At 45.2% G+C, this 24,277-nt stretch overlaps 2 protein-coding genes across 11 annotated transcripts in view; both read right to left on the bottom strand.

Moving 5' to 3' along the window:
• Positions 1 to 1,365: 1,365 nt before the first annotated feature.
• On the bottom strand, positions 1,366 to 15,793 carry LOC110485796 (mitochondrial glycine transporter B). Of its 9 annotated transcripts, none has more exons than XM_021556965.3 (10): positions 15,587 to 15,731; positions 15,169 to 15,239; positions 14,854 to 14,964; positions 13,331 to 13,420; positions 11,051 to 11,175; positions 7,218 to 7,302; positions 6,440 to 6,622; positions 5,123 to 5,291; positions 4,689 to 4,852; positions 1,366 to 4,441 (listed from the first exon to the last, which is right to left on the bottom strand). In XM_021556965.3, the coding sequence occupies exons 3-10, from the start codon at positions 14,866 to 14,868 to the stop codon at positions 4,319 to 4,321; spliced, it is 954 nt and encodes a 317-aa protein (XP_021412640.3). In that variant the 5' UTR covers positions 14,869 to 14,964; positions 15,169 to 15,239; positions 15,587 to 15,731; the 3' UTR covers positions 1,366 to 4,318. The 9 variants fall into 9 exon arrangements, with proteins under 9 accessions (XP_021412640.3, XP_021412641.3, XP_090051994.1 ...); XM_021556966.3 differs by having other exon boundaries at positions 15,164 to 15,239; positions 15,587 to 15,683; XM_090195868.1 differs by lacking the exon at positions 13,331 to 13,420 and having other exon boundaries at positions 15,587 to 15,743.
• Positions 15,794 to 16,757: 964 nt separating this feature from the next.
• The window catches only part of LOC110485098 (myosin-10), a 28,393-nt gene continuing 20,873 nt past the window's right edge, over positions 16,758 to 24,277 (bottom strand). For both annotated transcript variants that reach the window (XM_036940444.2, XM_036940445.2), the window contains 12 exons: positions 24,119 to 24,271; positions 23,394 to 23,642; positions 22,862 to 23,074; positions 22,397 to 22,609; positions 22,093 to 22,254; positions 20,509 to 20,637; positions 20,319 to 20,407; positions 20,074 to 20,197; positions 19,595 to 19,803; positions 19,288 to 19,396; positions 18,447 to 18,619; positions 16,758 to 18,073 (listed from right to left, as the gene is read on the bottom strand). In XM_036940444.2, coding sequence (XP_036796339.2) covers positions 17,962 to 18,073; positions 18,447 to 18,619; positions 19,288 to 19,396; positions 19,595 to 19,803; positions 20,074 to 20,197; positions 20,319 to 20,407; positions 20,509 to 20,637; positions 22,093 to 22,254; positions 22,397 to 22,609; positions 22,862 to 23,074; positions 23,394 to 23,642; positions 24,119 to 24,271 — 1,935 coding nt within the window. In that variant the 3' untranslated portion in view covers positions 16,758 to 17,961. The remainder of the gene's footprint in view (positions 18,074 to 18,446; positions 18,620 to 19,287; positions 19,397 to 19,594; positions 19,804 to 20,073; positions 20,198 to 20,318; positions 20,408 to 20,508; positions 20,638 to 22,092; positions 22,255 to 22,396; positions 22,610 to 22,861; positions 23,075 to 23,393; positions 23,643 to 24,118; positions 24,272 to 24,277) is intronic.

The following is a 24,277-nucleotide window of genomic DNA, read 5'->3' as shown; positions in this document are numbered from 1 at the left end:
AAGAAGAGGAACACTGCAGCCCGCCTGGTTTGCAACCTTCCCAAGTTCTCCTGCTCCTCTGCACAATCCACTGGCTTCCAGTCGAAGCTCGCATCCACTACAAGACCATGGTGCTTGCCTACGGAGCAGCAAGAGGAACTGCCCCTCCCTAAATTCAGGCTATGCTCAAACCCTACACCCCAATCCGAGTACTGCATTCTGCCACCTCTGGTCTCTTGGCCCTATGGGAGGGCAGCTCCCGCTCAGCCCAGTCCAAGCTCTTCCCTGTCCTGGCACCCCAATGATAGAACCAGCTTCCCCCTGAAGCTAGGACAGCTGAGTCCCTGCCCATCTTCCAAAAGCACCTGAAACCCTACCTTTTCAAAGAGTATCAAATAATTCCCTTCCTCACCTCAAGGAAAAGTGTTCTTACTCTGCCTGTGATATGTGGTTGCCCCACCTAGCTAGTTTAAGATGAATGCACTAACTATAAGTCACTCTGGATAAGTGTAAATGTAGGAAGCAATGAGTCATACAAGACTATATCTATATCTGATGGCTGATAATCCACTGAAAGACCAGACTTTTCTGTGAACTCCCCTCACTCTTTTGATATATCATCACTGTCTTTAGATCCCCTCTCTGTCACTGGTTGACAACCTTACTCTGCTTTTATCAGCCAAGTCTATTTGCATTATGGATGTGTGAGAGCAAAGATAGTGGATTGGTGTTTCAAGAAAGATCTGTCCTACTTTGCAAGGAATCTGTGCTGTTAGAGAATACTTGCCAGAGGTAATTTAAGAATATGTTTACCTAACCTGTTTTAGGGACTGTGTCCTTGTGCATATCAGCACGTGTCGATCAACCTCTGATCATGATCCCCCTCTCCCCACATCAGAGAAAGTCAGCTGTGGGGCTGTCTTGTGCAGTGACCGTCTCTTCCTCAGGACACATGGGCCCCGGTGTTCTGAGGACATGAGCTGTAGTCCGTCACTGTCTGTTATGTCAATGTGGTGTTGCTTTGAAGAGACCAGCGGGCTATACAACAAATTAGGATCAATGAGTTAGCTAGCTAACTTTGATAAGCAACCAGAAATAACTATTGATCTTCTGGTTCATAATAAAAGCTGAACTTAGGTGTTCATTTGTTGAATCAATTAGACCATACCCATCTCATGCTTGATTTAATAAAAAATAAAAGCTTAGACTATTTAGGCAAGTCAGCTGGTTTTCTCCTTGATCAGCATTGTAGTAAACCTCCCGGTACTGAGGTTTGAGCCTGAAAATACAGCAGCTCAAGGTAGAGACATCCACAAAGGATGATGACACGATGAACCAATGTTGAAGTTAATCTAGGCAAAGATTGAATCAAATAAACATCAGGAATTGTACAAAAATGGGGGGAATTTTATTCACGTAAAAACAAAAACAGGCACAGCATCAGTCTGAGCAAACTCACACACACAAAATATTGACAATAATAACAGACCATATACAATGTGAAGTCACAATATCAAGGACAATAGTGATGATACTCGCCAAGGCAAAAATGTTACGGCACAGGACAATTTGGTGGTAAGAGTTACTGTGTTACAACAACAAAACACACCGACAAGGGCTGAAGAACTACCAATTCGCAAGAAAAGCACCCCAGTCCTTTTACCAGCCGCTAAGGGGCTTGAATGAATGAATGAATGAATGAATATGTGTTGAATTCTAAAGTGCATTCACTTACTGGCATTGAGCTAGGGTTAACTCAGTGTTTCCCTTCTCAATGACTCAAACTACACTCAGTGGCCAGTTTATTAGGTACACACCCCCTTTCACAAAAATGGTTCGCTCCTACAGACAGTGAGTCACGTGGCCGCGGCTTGCTATAAAAAGCAGGCAGACAGGCATCGAGGCATTCAGTTACCAGTCGATTGAACGTTAGTATGTGAAAAACGAGTGACCTATGCAACTTTGAGCGTAGTATGGTGGTTGGTGCCAGGCGAGCCGGTTCCAGTATCTCAGAAACGTTCGGCCTAATGGGCTTTTCACTCACGACAGTGTCTAGGGTTTACAGAAAATGGCGCGACAAACCAAAAACATCCAGTTAGCGGCCGTCCTGTGGGTGAAAACAGCTTGTTAATGAGAGAGGTCGGAGGACAATGGCAAGAATCGTGCAAGCTAACAGTAGGCCCACAAATGGGCAGATAACAGCAGGAAATGGCATTCAGAATGCACAACTCATCTATCCTTGCCAAGGAAGAGCTACTGCAGCAGACCACACCGGGGTCCACTCCTATCAGTTATAAACAAGCGGCTCCAGTGGGCACGTGATCTCCAACACTGGACAACTGAGGAGTGGAAAAACATTGCCTGGTCTGACGAAACCCGGTTCCTGTTCATTCATGCTGATGGCAGAGTCAGGATTTGGCGTAAGCAGCATGAGTCCATTCCCCCATCCAGGCTGGTGGCGGTGGTGTCATGGTGTGGGTAAAGTTTTACTGGCGCACGTTAGGTCCCTTGACACCAATTGAGCAACGTTTCCACGCCCACAAATAATTCAGGCTGTTCTGGAAACAAAGGGGGTCCGACTCGGTACTAGATGGATGTACCTAATAAACTGGCCACTGAGTGTATATTGAAGCTATGTTATGTCCTTTTTCATGTGTGTGCGTAAAAAGCAGTTGGCAAACAGTGATTGTAGTGATGGCATTGAGTGAGTAGCCCTGTGCTACTAGTGCACCAATATAGAATGAAGGATTTAAATCAGTTTCTCTCAGCCATCTCTGGTCCTAGAAGCTTCAATAGGGCTCAATACACAGAGTATTCCAAACATTAAGAACACCCTCCTAATATTTAGTTGCGCTCACTCAGTGTATATTTTCAAACTGCACAATGCTTTTCAATATAAACACATCTCTTTAAAACGGACATGTCATGGGTTTTTATTTTTGAACATGGCACACTGGACACTGTGGGTTAAAAAATATACACGTGTATGGGCTTCCAAAAACAAACTACTCAAAATACTGAATACATAGGCCTATTCATTTACAAAACTAACAAGAGACCATCCAGGACCATGGCTGTGCATCACTGATATGGATTCCTATATTTAGCTGGGTAGTGTACATTAGTGCACATTGTCGCAAAATGTTTTGCATCAGAAAACCAACAGATTTTACGTTTCGTATAGGACAAGATCAGCTAGTCCCTCCGGTTTGCTTTCTGTTTGTGACTACTGAATCTGGCCCATGTAATACAGTGATGCTGAAGCTGCATGTTCATGATCGCGATGTTGACTATTGTCTCACAATGCTACAGCCCAAAGGGGGCCAGAGTTGCATCGTCTGGGTTCCAATGGGATTGACTAGAGCCAATTATCCATCTATGACTCTGGGATTGACTATCATTACTGGTTAGATAAAGCACATCCGGTCTACAACACTGCAACCAGAATGGAATGCACTAGAAATGAGATCCCAGTTGAATTGGGTATAGAGAACACCCACTGTACACTATTTTAATATGGCTAAGTATGCCAATGCCAAGTTTCTAGTAGCTAATTATGCAGTTGCAGTATAGAAAATATCAGCCTAGTCTTTTGCTACAATGCACAGCAATATTGTCTTGATTGTCCAAGCTAGTAATAAATGGTTTTAGTCAGTCAGTCAGTCAACAAATATTGTATTTCCTTCAGTCACTCGATAGGTCGCAATAATCACTGTGCTGATAATGTAGTCTGCCGGTCATTTGTAAATATGTTGCATGGTCATGGCACAGGATTACTTTGTCCAGTCCACTACACTTTTAGCCAGCCGATAACCTCTTGCTGAGGTAACTAAATCAAAGCTGCCGTTTCGTCTTGGGAGTGTTAGAGACACATAGACGTTAGTCACAGTCCTAGACAGTGACAGTCTCTTGTCACTGGAGTGGTATCCATAGTACACAGTCTGAGAGGGTCTCCCCCATAGAAATATAATTAAATAGATCCCTATGGTCTCCCCCATAGAAATAGAGTTTTCTATGGTCTCCACACTCAAGAGGGGGATCAGTTCAGTTCTCAGCAGTGAGGGAATGTCATTTAAGCTCAGGGTTGACAATGTAAGGACATACAAACATTCACAATAACTCTCATAAACATCAACATGTAAAACACACACACCTTTCACTCTTCCGTGCCACCGACACCCATCTCTTTGTCTTTCCCAAGCTAGTTGCTGTGATAAACAGTCCCTACACCTCCTCTCTCTCCCTCCTTCTCACTTTCTTCCCCCTCAAACTGCTGCTTTGTATAAAAACAAGTCCCCACGTCATTCTTCCTTTATCAGTTCCTCCCTGACTCCTCTCCTCAGGACTTGAGTCCCATGCGGGCCATCAGCTGTTCGTAGACGGTCCAGGCCATGGCTGCCATCAGAGTCCTCCTCAGAGAGCGTGGCACAGCCCCACGGAAGAAACCCCTCAGACCATGCTCCTGAAGGAGAGAGAAGAGGAGAGTTCAATCACTGTTCAGTTGGTAAATACAGTAGTGCGTGCAAGAAGAGATGTTCAGTCGCTTTTGGAGGAACATTTACATTCAATAAGAAGTGCTTCAAATCCATAGCTATATCTCAAGGATTAAAATACCCTTAGAATGGGAAAAATTGGAAGACCAAGAATGGGACCTTACACACAGGAAATGAATCATGTACTGTATATTTTCATTAAGATTCAGTCCTCACCATGTAGATGTAGCGAATGGCGTCCTTGGTTGTCCAGTGGGAGGGGCTGACCTGGATGTGAGTCTTGACCACGTCAGCTGGCTGGGTGACCACAGAGGCTAGGACTCCAGCCATCACCCCACAGCCAAAGTTCCCCAACGGGGCATAGGGCGACGAGCTCACCTCTGAGGGAAGAGACCGCACAGAGAATGTCAGACTTACCCGGGCACTAATAGAAAATACATGTCATTATTCTGGATTACTCGGAATTCAGTGCAAGCAATACCCCACATGGCGTTTAAAAGCTTTTTACACTAACAGACGCCAATGTAAAGAAATCTTGTTGAAGTAACACACTTGACTATTCAGTGTGTCGGTGTGACATTTTGTGGTCTCTCCCTCTTCCCCTCCTCTCACAACTGTATCCTTAGGGCAGATTAGTGTGTTTCTCTTACCCGGTGGCAGGGACCTCTTGGCCTGGCTGTAGAACATGACGTAGATGCCAGAGAAGGGGGCGTCTCGGAGCAGTGTGGCCGTCAGCCCGGAGAACAGAGCCCTGGGCCCCTCCGTCTCACACACGCTCTTCAGAGCTCCCAGGACGCTCACGTAGTTGTACCGTCCGCTCTGCGCAACACACACAGTAATACACCCCATTATACACTACAACCACAGTAGATCACATAGTTGTACCGTCCACTCTGGAATACCTACAGGTTACCACGAGGGTTGGGGTCGGTTCCATTTCAATTGACTGAATTGAAATGGACCCCAATGCTGAATACAGCGGAGGCTGCTGAGGGGAGGACGGCTCATAATAAATTACCGGAAATGGAGTCAATGGAATGGTATCAAACACATGGTTTTCATCGGTTTCATACCTTCCCAGTCACTCCTTTCCGGCCATTATTATGAGCCGTCCTCCCCTCAGCAGCCTCCGCTGACTGAATACTAACTCAACACACAACTACTAGCAACATTTAAACACTAAACCAGATAGATATCCACCACCTCTGGAAACCAACGGAGCCCCATTAATAATCAGATGACACATCGTAGTCATAGAGATGAACAAACTAGCAGGCGACATAGTTCCAGTAAACATTTGTAGTCGTGACACATCCTCTATGCACAGCTAGATGCTCAGTCCTTATAAAACCAACACGACAGCATTTATTCAAATGCAGATGGAAGCGCTTAGTTCCCAAGGCAATCAGCTCTACCGTCAGATAACCTCTCTCTCTCTCTGCTCTTTCTCTCCTGTCTTTTCCCTTTATCTCCCCCCTCTCTCTCTCTCTGCGGTAGCAGGCTGCTAATTCTACCATCATCCTCCCTCTAATTATACCTTCCATCTCCAGCCCACAGACACCAGAAATATCCCAGCCTATCTGCTAGCGCTTGTTCTATGCTATTACTGAACCAACAACTCCTCCCCTTCCTCCTTTGTTTACTTCCTGACTTCATTCTTCCTTTCCTTTTTCACACACATTCTGAACCATTCTTCATCTTAATTCATACATCCTTCCACCCCTTTCCCCCCCATCCATTCATGCCCTAATCCATCCTAAACATACATGGCTGTAGCAACCCTCACCTCATCCTCTCCCTCCACCCCCTCCTCTCCATCCTACACCACTCCCTCAAAGTATTTTTCCATCCTCATATAGCTGTAACAACCTCTCTCACACTCAACCATACCTTAATCCCAGCTCCTTCCCCTCTCCATCTTTTATTGTAGTCCATCCCCATTCACAACACCGAGAAGAAGCTCTCACCTCGAAGCGTGTCTTGATGACGGTGACAGGCAGCATGCAGACCCCAGCCACGGCCCTGGCCCCGGCCCCCAGCAGCACAGCCTCCCCAGCGTTAGGGGCCCGGCCCTCCTGGAAGTAGTGCTGCTTCAGTGAGTAGAAGGTAGAGAAGTAGATCCCTACGCCTGGGATACAGCGCACAAACGACTGGGGAGAGAGAGAGAATGAGTGTGAGGAGAGTGTGTTAGGAGAGCGAGAAGTCAAGATTTTGATTGTTTCTACCTTCAAGAAGAATTCAGCTACAGTGGCGAAGTGGATACAATTTTTGGAATTGAGATATGACATCCACTGATTTTTGTTAAACAACGGAGAACGGCATGGTTCGACGGCAATAAATCAGCACAATCAACTTTTTGGGGTTTTCAAATTGCCGCTGTCTTGGAGCGAGAATTGGAATCATGTGCACTGTGCTAATGAGGACACAATAAAAGGAGTCAAGGAGAGCAATGTACAATTCGGTGAAATGCGCAAACGAGGCATTTGTGATAAGTACATGGGGCCGCCATCTTTGGGGCCGCCACCTCTGCTATTGTTCACACAAAAGAAAACAGTTGTAAAAAAAAAAAGCCCTGTCGTTTTTGGAGAGCGACGTGATCTGCTAAGAAAGCCTGGTTCCTAGAAAAAAGATTCACTAAACCAAAGTGATACACTAAGCCAGACTTCGTACACAGACTGTGTTAAAACAGGGAAAGTAAACCACAAGGCGAACAGGGAAGCCAGACTGCTTCGATTAGACTCTCACCGGTGACACTCCCTTCCACAGGCCCAGAAAGCTCTCTGTCCGAATGACCTGGACAAGCACTGTCATCATCCCCACCTTAGGAGCTCTGAGACAGGAGATAAATACATGGTTAAACACACAACATTCATTAAGTTAAGAGAGTGGATACTTGAAAATAAGCGAAAAACTACAAAGACAGATTCACCTGTAGATTTGTTCCCAACACGTCTTCGGGGGTCAATTCTAGTGAGGAGTTGTTAGCATGGAAGTGTGTTCAATTAGCATATATGGGCCAAATGAAGTGATTCAAACTGTCTGAAAGCTACTGAAGAGGGATTCTACACTGCAGTGTGTGTGTGTGTCTGTATCAGTGTTTATGCAAGTATACATACACGTGTGTGTTTGTGTCTCTGGCTCTTTCTGTGTACGTGTGTCCTACAGACTAGAGCTGGGATGATAAACCCAAAATTACCGCCACCAACACTTCGAACTCATACCGAAGCAATTTTGCTAATGTCGGTCATTTTCGGGGATTACACAATGTTCCTGTGTGCATTAAACAATAGCCTACGGAGCGGCACAGCATGTATGAAAGCAAAAAGGCAGAGAAAAGCGTCACGCTGCCGGAGCTCAACACTTTCATCTATGCCGTTTCATTCGAGCCAATCAGAGCCGTGTTCTATCCCAAGCTTCCAACACCTGTTATTGGCAGTTCTCCCAAGTGATGTTGCGAGTGGCCTCGTTCATTGGTGACGTTGCGAGTAGCCTTGTTCAAATGAACGGAGACAAACAAACTGCCGTTCCAGAAATCCAAAAACAAGCGCTGCCAAAGATGGATGCTGTGTTGGTTGTTTGTGCCCATTTCGGTTTTCAACCTAGTGACATTGAGCAGAGTGAGGCGATGTGCTTGAACTGTCGCACAACTATAGCAACCACTCAAGGTAACACCAACAACTGTTTCCACCATTTGAAACACAGGCTACCTGCCTATAGAGCATGACGAATGCATGGCGAAGAAGAATTAGACAGAGGCCAACAAGTGTCATGACTAAGGCTGTTATGAAATGTTGCCAGCAGGTGATTGTCATGCAAATAACTGCCTGACTAATGGTAATTGACTGTTAATTAACATAAACGTGTTTAGCATTTCTGGCTACCACGCATAGCCTACAAGCCACTGATGCAGACCTTAGGAACATCTACATTTTAAAAGTCCAATAAATCCATTTAATATTGCTTTCAGCCTTACAATAAATCCATTATTTATTTTAGGCAGGTCTAAAGAAACATGATGTGAAGAAAATGTAGCCCGTTTAAGAAGAACAGAGTGACTTAAAAGGGACAATGGAGCGCAGAGTACCGGCCATAGCAGAAGTTAGCAAGTTTGGTAAGCTATCAGCGGCATCAGAGTGCAGTTTTAGAGCCTAGTTACCGTGACTCAACGGACACGTGGAATTTGACTGTGGTTATGACTGCCGGTGTGGTGGTAATATGGTCACTAACAGCCCTAGTCATGACATGAGCAGTGCCCAGGGACAACACAATAAGGAATCGTTTGCACACACAACTTACAGTGCCTTGCGAAAGTATTCGGCCCCCTTGAACTTTGCGACCTTTTGCCACATTTCAGGCTTCAAACATAAAGATATAAAAATGTATTTTTTTGTGAAGAATCAACAACAAGTGGGACACAATCATGAAGTGGAACAACATTTATTGGATATTTCAAACTTTTTTAACAAATCAAAAACTGAAAAATTGGGCGTGCAAAATGATTCAGCCCCTTTACTTTCAGTGCAGCAAACTCTCTCCAGAAGTTCAGTGAGGATCTCTGAATGATCCAATGTTGATCTAAATGACTAATGATGATAAATACAATCCACCTGTGTGTAATCAAGTCTCCGTATAAATGCACCTGCACTGTGATAGTCTCAGAGGTCCGTTAAAAGCGCAGAGAGCATCATGAAGAACAAGGAACACACCAGGCAGGTCCGAGATACTGTTGTGAAGAAGTTTAAAGCCGGATTTGGATACAAAAAGATTTCCCAAGCTTTAAACATCCCAAGGAGCACTGTGCAAGCGATAATATTGAAATGGAAGGAGTATCAGACCACTGCAAATCTACCAAGACCTGGCCGTCCCTCTAAACTTTCAGCTCATACAAGGAGAAGACTGATCAGAGATGCAGCCAAGAGGCCCATGATCACTCTGGATGAACTGCAGAGATCTACAGCTGAGGTGGGAGACTCTGTCCATAGGACAACAATCAGTCGTATATTGCACAAATCTGGCCTTTATGGAAGAGTGGCAAGAAGAAAGCCATTTCTTAAAGATATCCATAAAAAGTGTAATTTAAAGTTTGCCACAAGCCACCTGGGAGACACACCAAACATGTGGAAGAAGGTGCTCTGGTCAGATGAAACCAAAATTGAACTTTTTGGCAACAATGCAAAACGTTATGTTTGGCGTAAAAGCAACACAGCTGAACACACCATCCCCACTGTCAAACATGGTGGTGGCAGCATCATGGTTTGGGCCTGCTTTTCTTCAGCAGGGACAGGGAAGATGGTTAAAATTGATGGGAAGATGGATGGAGCCAAATACAGGACCATTCTGGAAGAACCTGATGGAGTCTGCAAAAGACCTGAGACTGGGACGGAGATTTGTCTTCCAACAAGACAATGATCCAAAACATAAAGCAAAATCTACAATGGAATGGTTAAAAAATAAACATATCCAGGTGTTAGAATGGCCAAGTCAAAGTCCAGACCTGAATCCAATCGAGAATCTGTGGAAAGAACTGAAAACTGCTGTTCACAAATGCTCTCCATCCAACCTCACTGAGCTCGAGCTGTTTTGCAAGGAGGAATGGGAAAAAATGTCAGTCTCTCGATGTGCAAAACTGATAGAGACATATCCCAAGCGACTTACAGCTGTAATCGCAGCAAAAGGTGGCGCTACAAAGTATTAACTTAAGGGGGCTGAATAATTTTGCACGCCCAATTTTTCAGTTTTTGATTTGTTAAAAAAGTTTGAAATATCCAATAAATGTCGTTCCACTTCATGATTGTGTCCCACTTGTTGTTGATTCTTCACAAAAAAATACAGTTTTATATCTTTATGTTTGAAGCCTGAAATGTGGCAAAAGGTCGCAAAGTTCAAGGGGGCCGAATACTTTCGCAAGGCACTGTACTATGCAACACACACTAACCGATGGAATGAAATGACAGATAAAGTACCACATCGCAAAAGAAGATGGTTCACAATCTGGACAAGAAATACAAAATGTACGAGAAATGTCACGCCAAAATATCATCGGAGCTGAAACTGGTCGGTGCAGAGCACAATTTGGCAACAACAATTGATATGTGATCCAGTAGGATGGTGAAACCCTACATGTCATTGCCACTGCACTACATCGAAGCTGAAGCTGCGCAGCCGGTGCCTGTAGACTGCCTACTTTGCAGTCTAAAAGTCCATTGTGTTTGGAGCAAATAACATGCTGCAATTACCAAACACCAATAGACTAATGGAGTTCTAAATACATTTACATATAACATCAGTCTCATGTCTTAATAAGAAATAAATGCATAACTAAATAAATGTTTAAAATACAGGTCTCTTTCTGTAGCAGCGTTACATCATCTTTTAAACGCTGGATCACCTGGTAACCAAATAACTTAATAATAATGTATTACGGCCATTTCTTTGACGCAGTGTACATAGGGTGCAAATGGAGAGTAACTGTGCACCTCTCCAAATAGTAAATTAAAAATCGCCCCCCCCCCCAAAAAAAAGGGTAAATGTATTGGCGATATGGATTGTTGTTCGTATTGCAGAGCTCCACTACATACCCAGGCTTCATGATGTTCTGCAGGGTCTGCAGGCGCGTCTTGACCAGGTCCAGAGGCTGGAAGAGCAGCGTGGAGCAGGTGCCACTCAGGGAGCCACACATGAAGGCCTTGAGAGCTGGATGCGCCTGGGGGGGGTGGGGGGGCATGGAGAGAGAGCGAGATGGGAGAGAGAAGAGGGTGAGAGAAAAAAAAATAAAAGAGGACGAGGGATAAGCACACTTCCACACGTTGTTTTGTGTGTGACTGATGCTACATGCACGGGCATGCAGGAAGGCAATACGGCTTACACCGCACATTCTGTTTGAAAACACAAACGATGCCCTAAAAGGCTTTGCACAGTACAGAAACATGTTCATGATGTATGCACAAGTACACACAGATACAACAAATTGCAACGACAGCCACAGAACACAGGCGAGCGCCCACACAACCAGTGGTGATGGAGATGCGTGCAGACAGTCGACACACAAACAGAGGAGCTGTCATGGCGAATCACATGGAGACTCAGCGTTATCATTATTCACACGTCTGACAGACAAATACAGAGGGGGGGGGGGGGGGGGGGATGTACACAGACAAATGCTAAATATAGCTAGAGACGGTGGGATAAATGGGACACACACTGATAAATACCAACACACACACAGGCGCACGTACGTACATACACCATTGCACTGCACACTCCCCTTTACCCATCGGGATGCTGTTCATGGACTACAACTGATCCGTCAATACTATAGTATCCTATTAGCTAAATACAAGGATCACATCCCTGGGTCTGAACTCCTCCCTATGCAACTGGGTCTGAACTCCTCCCTATGCAACTGGGTCCTGGACTTCCTGAAGGGCCACCCCCAGGTGGTGAAGGTAGGCAACATTACGTGCTCGACACGGATTCTCAACACGGGGGCCCCACAAGGGTGCGTCCTCAGTCCCCTCCTGTATTTCCTGTATACCCACAACTGCATGGCCTCACACAGTTCCAACTCCATCAAGTTCGCTGACGACGCGACAGTAGTAGGTCTGATTACCAACAACAACGACATGGACTACAGGGAGGCCAGGTGTGGTGCCAGGTAAGCAACCTCTCCCTCAACGTCAGCAAAACAAAGGACCTGATTGTGGACTTCAGGAGGAACCAGGCTGGACACATCCTCATCAACTGGGCCACCGTGGAGACGGTCAATAACTTTAAATTCCTCGGTGTACAAATCACACGGTCACCGTGGTGAAGGAGGCACAACAACTTCAGGATTCTGAAGAAATTCGGCCTCTCCCAGAGGGCCCTCAGTGTTTTACAGGAGCACCATCGAGAGCATACCGTCGGACTGCATCACAACCTGGTAAGGCAACTTCACCGCCTCTGATCGCAATGCACTTCAGAGGGTGATACGTGCAGCCAAACGCACCATTGGGTGCACACAGTCTGCCCTCCAGGACATCTACAACACCAGGTGTTGCAGGAAGGCCAAGAAGATCATCAGGGACCTGAGCCACGGCCTGTTCTCCCCGCATCCATCACTCTGACATGGGCAGTACAGGAGCATCATGGCAAAAACTGGAAGACTGGCCAATAGGTTCTACCCCCAGACCATCAGGCTGCTGAATAGCCACCACTAGTCAGCTACCTACTACCCCCTCCCCCCTGCTGCTCCCCCTATGGACAGCCCCCCCCACAGCTGTCTTTTACTCTGCCCCCACCCCAATGACATTCATCACTGTTGCAGTTGTTAATATGTATTTCTATTCTTATTTCTATTGTTTAATTTAACTTGGTCCCCACCCCCCTTACTGGTCATTAAGTCTGCCTGCTACTCTCCCTATGTTCACCCCCACAACAGTCTTTATTCTGCCTCAATGAACATGTATTCATTCATCGCTCCTACAGTTATGTATATAGTGCTATTTCTATTGTTGTTTTTTATGACCATTTTCATTGTTTTATTTCACTTAGTCCTGAAACAGATGTTCACTGTACCATCCAACTACACCTGCAACCCTGTACATCTGAAAAACACAGGGACACACAAACATATATACATACGCACACTCACAGATGGCACACACAAAGACAGATGCTGACAGGCGTATGATGCCGAATCTCAAATACTGTAATCATGGTGATTAACAATTATTTTTAAAAGCATGTAGACACAAATGCACAGATTAACATTTATTTTTAAAAGCATGTAGACACAAATGCACAGCAGCATAGCATGAAAACACATCCACACTGGCACTTGACAGTAACACACAAACACCACTGGCTATCCTCCCTACCTTTCCCAAGATGCTTGAGGGTTTGCCTCCTTGAGAATCCTGTTTCTGTTGCATGTCTCCCTCTTTCACCTCTCTCTCTCTGTGCTGCTGCTACGAACAGCATATTACAAAATAAGTCATCTCCATCTCTCGCTTCCCCCTTTCTCTCTCAATCTAACACACAATGGTTTGCTGCTGCTGCTACCTCTTCTCACCCCCACCCCAGCTTCATCCACATGCTTCTATTGGTCTCTCTCTCGCTGATTCGCACATACACACACATATACACAACAGAATTGCGCTGCTCTCTCTCCTCCCCTCTAAATCGCTCTCTGACAAATTTTGTCTCTATGAAATGCAATGTATGAGTCATGCAGTGGCTGTGTCGCTGTGTGTATCTGTATTTCTGTGTGTGTGTGACACTAAATATGGGTCACTGAGAATTGGATGGTGGTGGGAGTCTGTTTATGCAAATGAATGTGTGACTTTCAGCCTGTGTGTACTACACTGTCTTCCCCAGGCCTGGATGACATAACCAATGTAAAATTAGTGTAGTAGAATATTACAATGTTAGCACAGAAAATACAACTGTCTCAGTCTATGGCAGCCTCCTTTACCCTGACGTCACAGGCTTAGTCTTACAACCCATTATTCTCAACATTACAAAAAACATGTCCTATTTTTCTAAAGAATGCAATGGTAACAGACAACAATGACCAATGAGGGGCTGCCTGTAAAACATAAAAGGGTGTTGGGCCTCACCTCCATACACTTTGGTAGATTTCAACTCCTTACTTCTGGAGAATATAGTCAAATCCTGCCCATGACCCCAGGTATTCAGACCAAATCTTTGCAGAAAACAAATTTTCTTGAAAAAGAGTGCAGATGCAAAGTTTGCTAACAGAATAACAGTTTGTGCCATCATTCTGTTACCACCAAACGCTGCATCTGCAATGTTCAAGTAAATGTGTTTGAGTAAAATGTTCGGTGGAAATTGTTAAAAGTAGTCCTTGTGTACTGAGATGTATGGTTTTTAACTTTGCAATCGTTGGTTTTTGTTTGACATTATTTTAAAGCTGCAATATGTAACTTTTTGGGTGAAAACCAAATTCACAGAAATTGATTTATAGATCGGTCACTCATTGAAAGCAAGCCTAAGAAGTAGATATGCTCTATGTGCCTTATTTCTATGCTTCCTGTTCCTAAATTTCATTTTTGCGTTTTGTGTCATTTTTATACACAAACATCAGATAAAATATATATTTTTGGTTATGGAAAAAAAAATTCACTGCTGTATATATGGGTAAAAAAACAACAAACGATTCCCTACACGTTTGTCATATAAACTGAAATTAGGCGATCTATTACATTTTTAGCAACCAGGAAATGGCGGGACGTTTTCTGCATAGTGCGCCTTTAAAGTTAATATTCTGAGACTCGGTATCACTGTCAGTCAGGTTAGCTCGCTTGTATAGAACCAAAGACAATGCCTGTGGACTACACAGTGTTCATTTATACATGTGTAGCTAACGTTACTAACTTACCAGTGCCAACTCCATCGTTGATGCTGATGCAGTGGATGAATCCTGAAGGAGCGATTCGAGCGCCTCCTTCCCTTCTCTTGCCGTCTTGTCGCTGTTTGTTTACAGCCCCAACTACAGTGAGAGGGTGAATAGCTATACCAATTACATACGCATGTCAACATAATGATGTAACGTTTTGCAAAGACTCGCTACAGCCATTAAACAATAAAAAGGGCTACACCAGGTCCAACTGAATACAGAAGTTAGCTAACCCTACCGCTTTAGCTATTGAAAAGGGGGTCAAATGTCATGCACACAGCACATAACATACCTTACCTGGCTTTTGACGTTCGCTAGGGACCGATGACTTGGTTAATTTCAAAGACAGTCATTTTGCCGGTGACAGGCTACAATAAACAAGTCAGTAACCACACCAGATAGCAAACTGTTAGCTGAACAAAAAGCGAGCTAACTTGTAAGCGCGAACATTTTGAGTAAAATCCTATAATGGTGTTCAGGTTTTAAAGAAATAGTCCCGTTCACTCGTTAGGTAGCTAGCAAACTGTCTCACCAAAATGAAGGACGCTAGCTAGCTGTGCTGACTTTGCTAATGTAATGCAGGCGGGGTAGTTGGCTGGCTTTGTACTAAAACGTTTGACTGCTCACAGATACCAAAGTGTAGCCATCTACTATCTAGTCAGATGTAATTCACTAGATTTAACACGTAGATCACTATGCAGTTGTTGCCATGCACCTTGTTTCTTGTCCGCGTCGGGAACTGTCAAACCTGAACCTTCAGTGAGACCTGCGCAACTTCCCCCACGTCGCGCCAAGCCCCTCCTCTCTACCCGGTACCAGTCGGGGCCAACTGGTTGTGAACCGGTTTCATCTCGCTTTCCACTGCAAAATGTACAGTTGGAGGGAAGCAAAGGCAATATTTCTAGTTCTATTCCTTGAACCCTCTGGTGGTGTACTTGAGGACTGCATGTGTGTAAATACAGTAGCTAATTTGTAGTATCACTCCTTTGTATGAACCTCCAGCTGTGTTCCGGTCGAATTGTACAGATTTACACGTTCTCTGAAAAATGTAGTTCATTTAATCTGACTGTCATAAGGTTCCATGACTTTCCACAGAGGGCATCTGAACACACAAAATACATGATTTTCATTACATTTTGGGTGTTTTAACTTTTGTACAGCTGTGGTGTTCCTGGTCATTAGAAATTAATGGGTGAGACTACAATTAGGTTATAAAATTGAGTTCAGGCACATGCCCATTCATCAGAGGGACACACTTCCTCTCCCAGACCCCCACATGCATGTGTTTGAGCACACATACACCTCAACTCCCCTTCTTGCCTTCCATGGCAACCCCCACAGGAACTTTTCCCCAAAATAAAATGTCCTCCATGGGAACCACACCTGTTTGCATTCTCACAATCACAACACTTTCAATAATATAGAACTTTTCTTGCAGCTCTGGTATATAAAGCCTTTGAGGCTTTGCTCACAATTAATTCTGTGGCAGCACAATGACCAAATGGTATACTGTATGAGGCTCGATGTCTTTTATCATGACACTGGTGAGGAGAGTCCTTGATCATTGGACCGGAAACACAACTAACATTTAACGTACAACAGGAGGGTTCAAGGATCATATCTCTCCCCCCAATAGCATGGTATTCTTTCACTAATAGCTACTGTAAATTGGACAGTGCAGTTAGATTAACAAGGTAAGCTTTCTGCCCATAGATGTCCTGGGAAATGTTATTTTTACTTAAATGCTAATCACATTAGCGCAACCGTTCCGCAGGGAGAACACTGCGGGGAGAACACACACACTTAGGTTAAAACTGTTTTTTCCGTTAGTGTGAATATCATTCACTGCATCACTATTAATTTCAGGGTTACAAATATTGCAGTCATTTCCATTTAAAATATAACTTTATTGAAACACAGCATCTGATAAAATACAAAATACTCTGAAATAAGTCAATACCCCTCAGTTACAATTCATTAAACCTTGAGTGAAAATTTCACAAAAGCCGCCATCCCCCACTATATCTTGCAGAATATCTAAAAGCGCTCAATAATTAAAATGTGAAAGTGCGATAAGAGCAAATGAAAGTGACCGAGCTAGATTAAAAAGAGTATCTAGTCTTAGATATGAAGTAGAATTCACACCATGTAGTATTCACTGCCACCCATGTGCAAAGAACAGTGTGCCATCTAACCCACCACCATTTTCCCTATTTAGCAGAGCACATGGATCAACTCAAAGCAGTCAATTTCAAGACACCAATTACTATCGGAAAAGACCCCACCCACTTCAGCATAATACGATTTGCAAGTGTTAAGGCTGTAGTTTCTCAGTGTATGCACAAACTTTACTCCAGTGTGACCGTTACATTTAAAGTGCAGGCTCTATCAGTAGATGTAATAACTGTGTGCAAACCTCATGTCCTAACGTGATGCAAGTACTACAATATGTGGATTAATAGAGAAGTATAGCTGTGCGTGCAGAAAATAGCAGTGAAAAACCCCCCACTAATAAACCATATTAAATTACTGCATTCGTAAAGAAAATAAATCCATTTGAGCACAGCAGAAACAGTATGACAAGTTCCAGGAAAAAAAAAAAAAAAAAAGTTGCAGATTTGTGGTGCATTCTAGCCACACTAACAATTTAAGCTGCTAAACCATGTCTAAATATACTTTGTATAATATTGAAGATGGCAGAGTACAAAAACAGATCTAGAATGTCATATTTGGAAAGCTACTCTTTTTTTTAATATGTATATATATATTTTTTTTAAAGTCACATTCATAACAAAATATATAAATTTGGCCACAGATTTGTTTTGCACATATGCACAAAATGAGTTGTACATATTTCAAATGTGAATTAGTAAATCCAGGAGAACGATCTCAGATCTACCTGAACAAAACAGATTGTCAAAAATGGACACTGAAGAGAATAGTATAAATCTTGGTATAGAATTATTTGTATGATCGCAAGCATGGCTGAATGAGCAGGCCGCTATAGAATGCACTATTTAAATCTATGAGAGATGTTGCATTTCCAGTATGGTCCCTGTAAAAGTTGGCTGCTCTCCTGTCACGTTCATCTCATTCGGGTATAGGCTTAGATGCGTCGCTGGGCAGATCCATCTCCTCATCACTGTCCCCCATGCCTGTGCGATTCATGACACGGCGCACGTTTAAAGGCAAGTCCCCGCGCCTGCAAAGAGTAAAATCAACCACTTCAGAGATATTTGGTAACAGGTTTTATGACTGTGCAATTACTTAAAGTAATACATTGAGATCCTTTTATGCTTGTTCAAAGTCAGGCCCAGTAACACATTGTATTTCTGTAAGGTGCCAAAAACACCATTACTCGTGAGTACAGAATGTTGCCAAAAGAAACGTTACAAATAGATCCAACACAATCCCCTATTCTACCCGACATGCATACTCTACACCTGGGGCAAAAATGAAAACGTGCACCCAGGGCGGGCCACAGGACCGAGTTTAGGAAACCCCACACAACCCATTTCTAACTAAACCTTGTGCAACACTTCACTAATGAATATAGGTTGGAGGGACGACCATACCGGAGCTTGCTCTTCAGGGTGCTGACCTCTCGGGTCACGGCGTCTTGCGACTCAGTGGCATCCTCAAGCTCCCTCTGCAGCTTCCTGCGGTTGGCGTTGGCCCGTGTCACTTCCTCCTCTGCCTCCTCCAGCTGACGCTTTAGCTGACGTGTGCGGTTGTTCGCCTTGTCCGCCTGTGGAGTACAGGCAGAGGACATTCGATCAGTGGCTGCAAATGGACGCTATGGACGCTATACAGTAACTGTGCAAGGTGGTTCAGGGGCTGCATCTATACAGCATGTGGTTTCTGGTTGTTTTCCAGATATCAGCACAGATTCAGGACAGGTCTGCACAGATTATCTGGGATATATTCATTCGTCGGTTTCCATTGGAAAATGTTTAGTCTGTTGCAAAACGTTTGTTTTTTAACAGAAACTTCACTCCAAACAGAAAACATTTTATAACAAAATAGTTTACACAACAAATAGTTAGTCCCCTCTCCCTTTACTTCAGTTTGTTTTCCAACAGAAACATTTACTGTAGGAACCAATCTGACTAATGACCACCCCAGACCTTTACAATACATGGAGATTATACAATCTGCATCTGTCATCTCTTGTCTGGCCACATTGCACCTGGGACTATAAACACACCCACACCACAGGAGGTTGGTAGCACCTTAATCGGAGAGGACAGGCTCATAGTAATGGCTGAGGCAGAACGGTATCAAATACAAACATATGGCTTCCATGGGTTTGATGCCATTCACTCCATTCTAGCAATTCAGCAGCCTCCACTGATATACACCCATGGTGCTACTGATAAAGGGGTAACTGATCTACTTTATGCAGAGAGGACCCACCTCTGCTTTGTACTGCTCCGTGTTGCGTCTCTCGTCCTCCACCTGCAGCAGCACCTCCTTCAGCTTCTTCTCAGCGCGCCTGACCAGCCTGGACGATTGCTGACGCTCCCTTAGAACAGAAGAAAAAAAAACAAAGTCAAGACATGACTCATGTAACGGGGCATTTTCTCCTAACCTGCTTCTCAAAATTCATAGGAGGTCAAAGGGGAGGGACCTTGGATCCTCTCCTACAATACATTGAGAAGGAAGCAAGGAGAGAGGACGTGAGGAAGGACCAAGGGAGACCGAGCCAATGGTTTTTACTTACTTGGACTCCAAGTCCAGTTGCTCCTCCAGCTGCAGTATCTTGGCCTCCAGGGCAGCGATAGAGGCCTTGTACCTGGATTTCACAGTCTCCTCCAGCTCCTGCAGCTTGAGCTTCAGCTCCTTGTTCTGCCGGTCCAGCTGGGCCTGGGTCCCCTCCAGGCGCTGGGCGGTACTGCGCTCCGCTGTCAACTCTGTGACCAGCTGGTCGGTCTAGGGCAGAGTGTGTAGAGGTATGGAAAAGACTATGCATCGAGATGAACTGGACAATGTCGTGGCCGGCCCATAACTTTAAACATGGTGCATTTGTCTCAATTGAGTACTTCTACTATAAATAGAGCTCTAACGATTCAGGTTGAAACACTACATAAACAGAACTAAATTATTCTTCAACCAGAATCCCTCTTCTCCCTTGTGACTAACCCAGATAAAATTGAAATACTTTCTCGGTGCAGCTCCTTAGCTTTGCGATCAGTTCATTACCTGCAGCATATTTCTCCTCAAGCGGTCGTTGACCATCTCTGTGTTCAACTGCTCCTCCTCCAATTCCTCCTCTAGCTTAGCGATACGAGTATCCAGCCTCCTCTTCTCATCCACCGTCAGGGAACTGAGTGCGAGGGGGTGAGAGATACATTTTGGTTGGGAAGAAGGCCACCACCACAGAAATGGCAGATTCCATGCAAATTTAATGCAATTTCAGTGTTTCTAGGGAGGTGTGTGAGCCGTACTTCTTAGAGTTGTGGCCGGTGAGCTCGTCCTGCAGTTCGTCCCTCTCTGTCTGGGCCTGTTTCTTGACTCGCTCAGCAGACGCCAACTCCTATGGAAGATTGAGAGGAGTCCGTCATGAGGAGCATAAGAACATGGACAGTGGGGGTGGAGACAGCAAGCGAAAGAGCCCTGCAGACAGATGGGGCATACCTCCTGGAGACGGATGGTGTCAGCCTCTATTGCCTTGAGCTTCTTTTCGTGCTCCTTGGCCATGTTGAGGGCCTCTTCCCTGGAGAGACGCAGGTCCTCCAGCTCCCTCATCTGATCTTTCAACAGGGCCTGTATAGGAGGAGAGAACCACAAAGGACTGAGTCAAGTACCACAGACTGTAGGGCTTGGTGTCATCCTACTGAAAAAGACTGCACACTGCCTAATTTATAGTGAGTCGTGAACTGCGTTTGTGTCGGTGTGAACCTTCTAGCAGCTGTTAAACACGTCTTCAGCTCACTTGTGGTGCATAGAGAAGGTTACCGTGTGTGAGATCAAGCCACTCTAAAGTTAAAACCAAAAGCAAAACACACTGCTCTGCACTCAGGTAATTACTTCCTGCCAAAAGTCTGACATGGTTTGTTCAAGGGACCAGCTGTGACCCCTCTGGTTCTAAACTGAGACCAACTCCATTAACTAGGCCTATGTCTGATATGCAAGCGCCGATGAGACTTGGAGCAACCACCAGGGACAAGTGAACATTAACCAACTTCAGAAAACTCACTAGGAACAACCGCGTTCCAACACCTCTTTGCTCAGCCCAGAGTGCTCACTGGAGGGAAACCGCTAGCCACATCTTCACTTTCCTCCACCTTAACAGGAGACGCACTAGGCCTCCATGCGACAGGAACGGTCAACCGCAAGTGACAAAACCAGTGGATCTGGCCCTTCCAAACTCTTTTTTAAGCTCCTGATTCTCCTCAAAAAAACAGCAGCGTCACCCCGCAAAACCCAGATCAGGTCTTCCAGCGGATTCTCACAAGCGTCACAACTGGGAACAGTCTCCTTCAGTTTAGTGAGAATTGTCAGCTACATCTGACACCTAACCAAGCTCACGGTCAGCCTGCTGAGGAACCACAGCCTTAAATAGACACATCAATCTCTCAACCTGCAGAAGGCATATCTCTGCCCCGGTGGTCTCAGCTAGAGACAAAAAAACATTTTCTGGGAACCACCATCTAGTTCAGGCAAATAATGTTTCCTCTAGGGCCCACCCACAAATCCTCCTCCCTATCGTTTTTTTCTTTTCTCATCAGCACTTCTGAACATGTGTAACTTCAAACTGGGCATACCTCAACTCTCCTTGAGAAATGCGGCTCGGCTGCATTCAGTACGAAACAAAGTGGAATGTCAATTAAACAAAGTGCTGTTCTGAATGACAAGTTGACAAAGGGGGTTGGGTTGTGGAATAATAAGCATGGCCGCTGCCCTTTAAATACGTCATTCATCACACCATACCCCTGCCACAACCACCAAGTGGAGAAAACACGTCTGTTCAACAGTCCTTGCTATCTGGGATCCTTGGGACGTCCACCAGTTGAAGAGGAAAAAGAATCAGGGGGTAGCGCCGACCGAGACTCGGACCCAGGTCTAGATATTCCCAAGCCAACACCTTTTAATTGATTGGTCCGGCGTGTCAATTACAAAAAAAAAATCCTACATGCAACACTAGCGGACAATCCTGGAAATGCCAGTAAAAGCAGAGTACCTCAACTCACTGCACTCCTGTGTGGGTGCCTCTATTACCTGCAGTTTCTTCAGCTGTTTGAGGGCCTCGTCACGGCCCTTGTTGGCCATGCCGATGCCTGCCTCCAGCTCTCCCAGGTCCGCCTCCAGCTTCTTCTTAGCAGCCGTGGCCAGGGCTTTCTGCCGGCGCTCATCCTCCAGCTCAGTCTCCATCTCACGCACCTGGGGAACATCACACAGAGCCAAGGTTGTATTTAATAGGTTCAAGTTTTTTTCCAATGAGCATTTCTTATTGGATAAGTAGTCTCTTCCAGTTTCAGACTGTTTTCTTCCAATTGGTATGTAATGAACACAACCCCAGTACCTGTTTGACCAGCTGCTTCCTCCTCTCTTCACCCTGCTCGTCTCTGGCCTGCAGGTCCCTGTCAGACTGGGCCTTCATGGCCTGCATGTTGACCTCCAGACGCAGCTTGGCGTCCTCCGTGGTCTGCAGCTCATCCTCCAGCTCCTCCAGTTGCACACGCATCTCCTCCAGCTGTTGATCCATGGCCCGCTTCGCTTTCTCCAGCTCGTGGACCTGCACCAAGAGACAGAAAGGATGAATGAGGAAGTTTGGTGCATTCACATTTTGCGGCGTTTGGAAAAGTTCCAAACTGTCCTCAAATCCTCCCGATTTGCCACCTTAGCAAACACATTGGAGAAGGTCAGACTGGGCTTGCATTTTTAGGAGTCTAGAAGACCGGACACAATGAAGCGAGAACTTGAGTCACCCACTATCAATAGTTCCACTATCCTTCTAGAGTTCTACAACATCTGTGATCAGACTTACACTTTTACCGACGTCATCCTTCGATGAGACCAGGTCCTCCATCTCTGCCTTGAGGACCTTGTTGGCCCGGTCCAGTTCACCCTTCAGGTCCTTAATGGTCTCCAGCTCGCGGGTCAGAGTCAGGGCCCGCGTTTCCTTCTCCCTGGCCTCTGCCTCAGCCCGGTCCCTCTCCTCAGCATTCCGGCTGGAGATGGTCTTCTCCTCAGTCAGCATCTGTTATCAGGACAGGCGAGAAGGTATTTCAGTAAGACAGTGTCAAATCAAATTTTTGTTTTGATATAGTGCTCAAAGCAAATTTGAACCTGAAATGATTGATCAATACATCATATGATGCATAGATCAATCATTACAGGTTCATTTTATGAATCGCTTGTCATGGGCCAGTGAGTCAATCTAGCAAATAAGCCTCTAAAAACAGGGTTATCTAGTCCTTGAGGGCTGCAGTGGTTCCAGTCTTTGGCCATCCAGGACCAGAGGTGCCCACCTCTGCTATAGAACCTCTATGCCATTAATCACCCATCAACCCAGTCACCTGGTCAAACTTCTTCTGCTTCTTCTCCAGGTTGGACACCGTCTGCCTGAGGTTGTCCTGGTCCACCATCATGTCATCCAGCTCCTGCTGCAGACGGGTCTTGGTCTTGTCCAGCTTGTCGTAGGCCGATGCCTTCTCCTCCAGCTGTTGGACCACGCCCTCCAGCTCCCGCTGCATACGTTTCTTGTTCTCCTCCGCCCCCTCCAGGGACTGAGTCTCCAGCTCCATCTTCTTCTTCATCTCCGTCAGCTGAGGGTAAGAGAAGTGTATGAGACGTTTGGTAGAGAGGTAAAAGGGGAAAGGAAGAGATGCACATGACATGAAGAGCTGATTTGACACGACCTTGATGCTTTAGCGTGACCATATGTAAAATACATGAAGTGTCTCAGATGTCATGGTCTGTATGTCCTAGCTCACTAGGTGGCATAGTTCAAGCAGGTGATTAGATTGAGAAAATATAGAAAGACTTCTGTAAGCATTCAGTGAGGTGTGTAATACATGCACGATAGGGGGAACAAAACTGGATAGTATTATGGAGGTAGAGGGACAGGAAGGTGCTAGAAACCTGCGCTTGGAGGGTGTAGAGCTGGTACTAAGCTGAGCTTGGAGGGTGTAGAGCTGGTACTAACCTGAGCTTGGAGGGTGTAGAGCTGGTACTAACCTGAGCTTGGAGGGTGTAGAGCTGGTACTAACCTGAGCTTGGAGGGTGTAGAGCTGGTACTAACCTGCGCTTGGAGGGTGTAGAGCTGCTTCTCCGTGTTCTTCTTGCCCTGCTCCTCTTCCTCCAGCGTCTCCCTCAGGCTGTTCTGTTCATCCTCCATCTGACGCAGACGAGTGGTGAAGGAGAGCTTCTGACGCGTTTCCTCCTGGAGCAGCGCCTAGAA

This window comes from Oncorhynchus mykiss, chromosome 13 (assembly GCF_057628025.1).
Source record: "Oncorhynchus mykiss isolate SJ-2025 chromosome 13, ASM5762802v1, whole genome shotgun sequence".
In the NCBI taxonomy this organism is placed as follows: Eukaryota; Metazoa; Chordata; class Actinopteri; order Salmoniformes; family Salmonidae; genus Oncorhynchus; species Oncorhynchus mykiss.
Note: the sequence above shows the minus strand (reverse complement) of the source record. Positions and strands in the feature narration are given on the sequence as shown.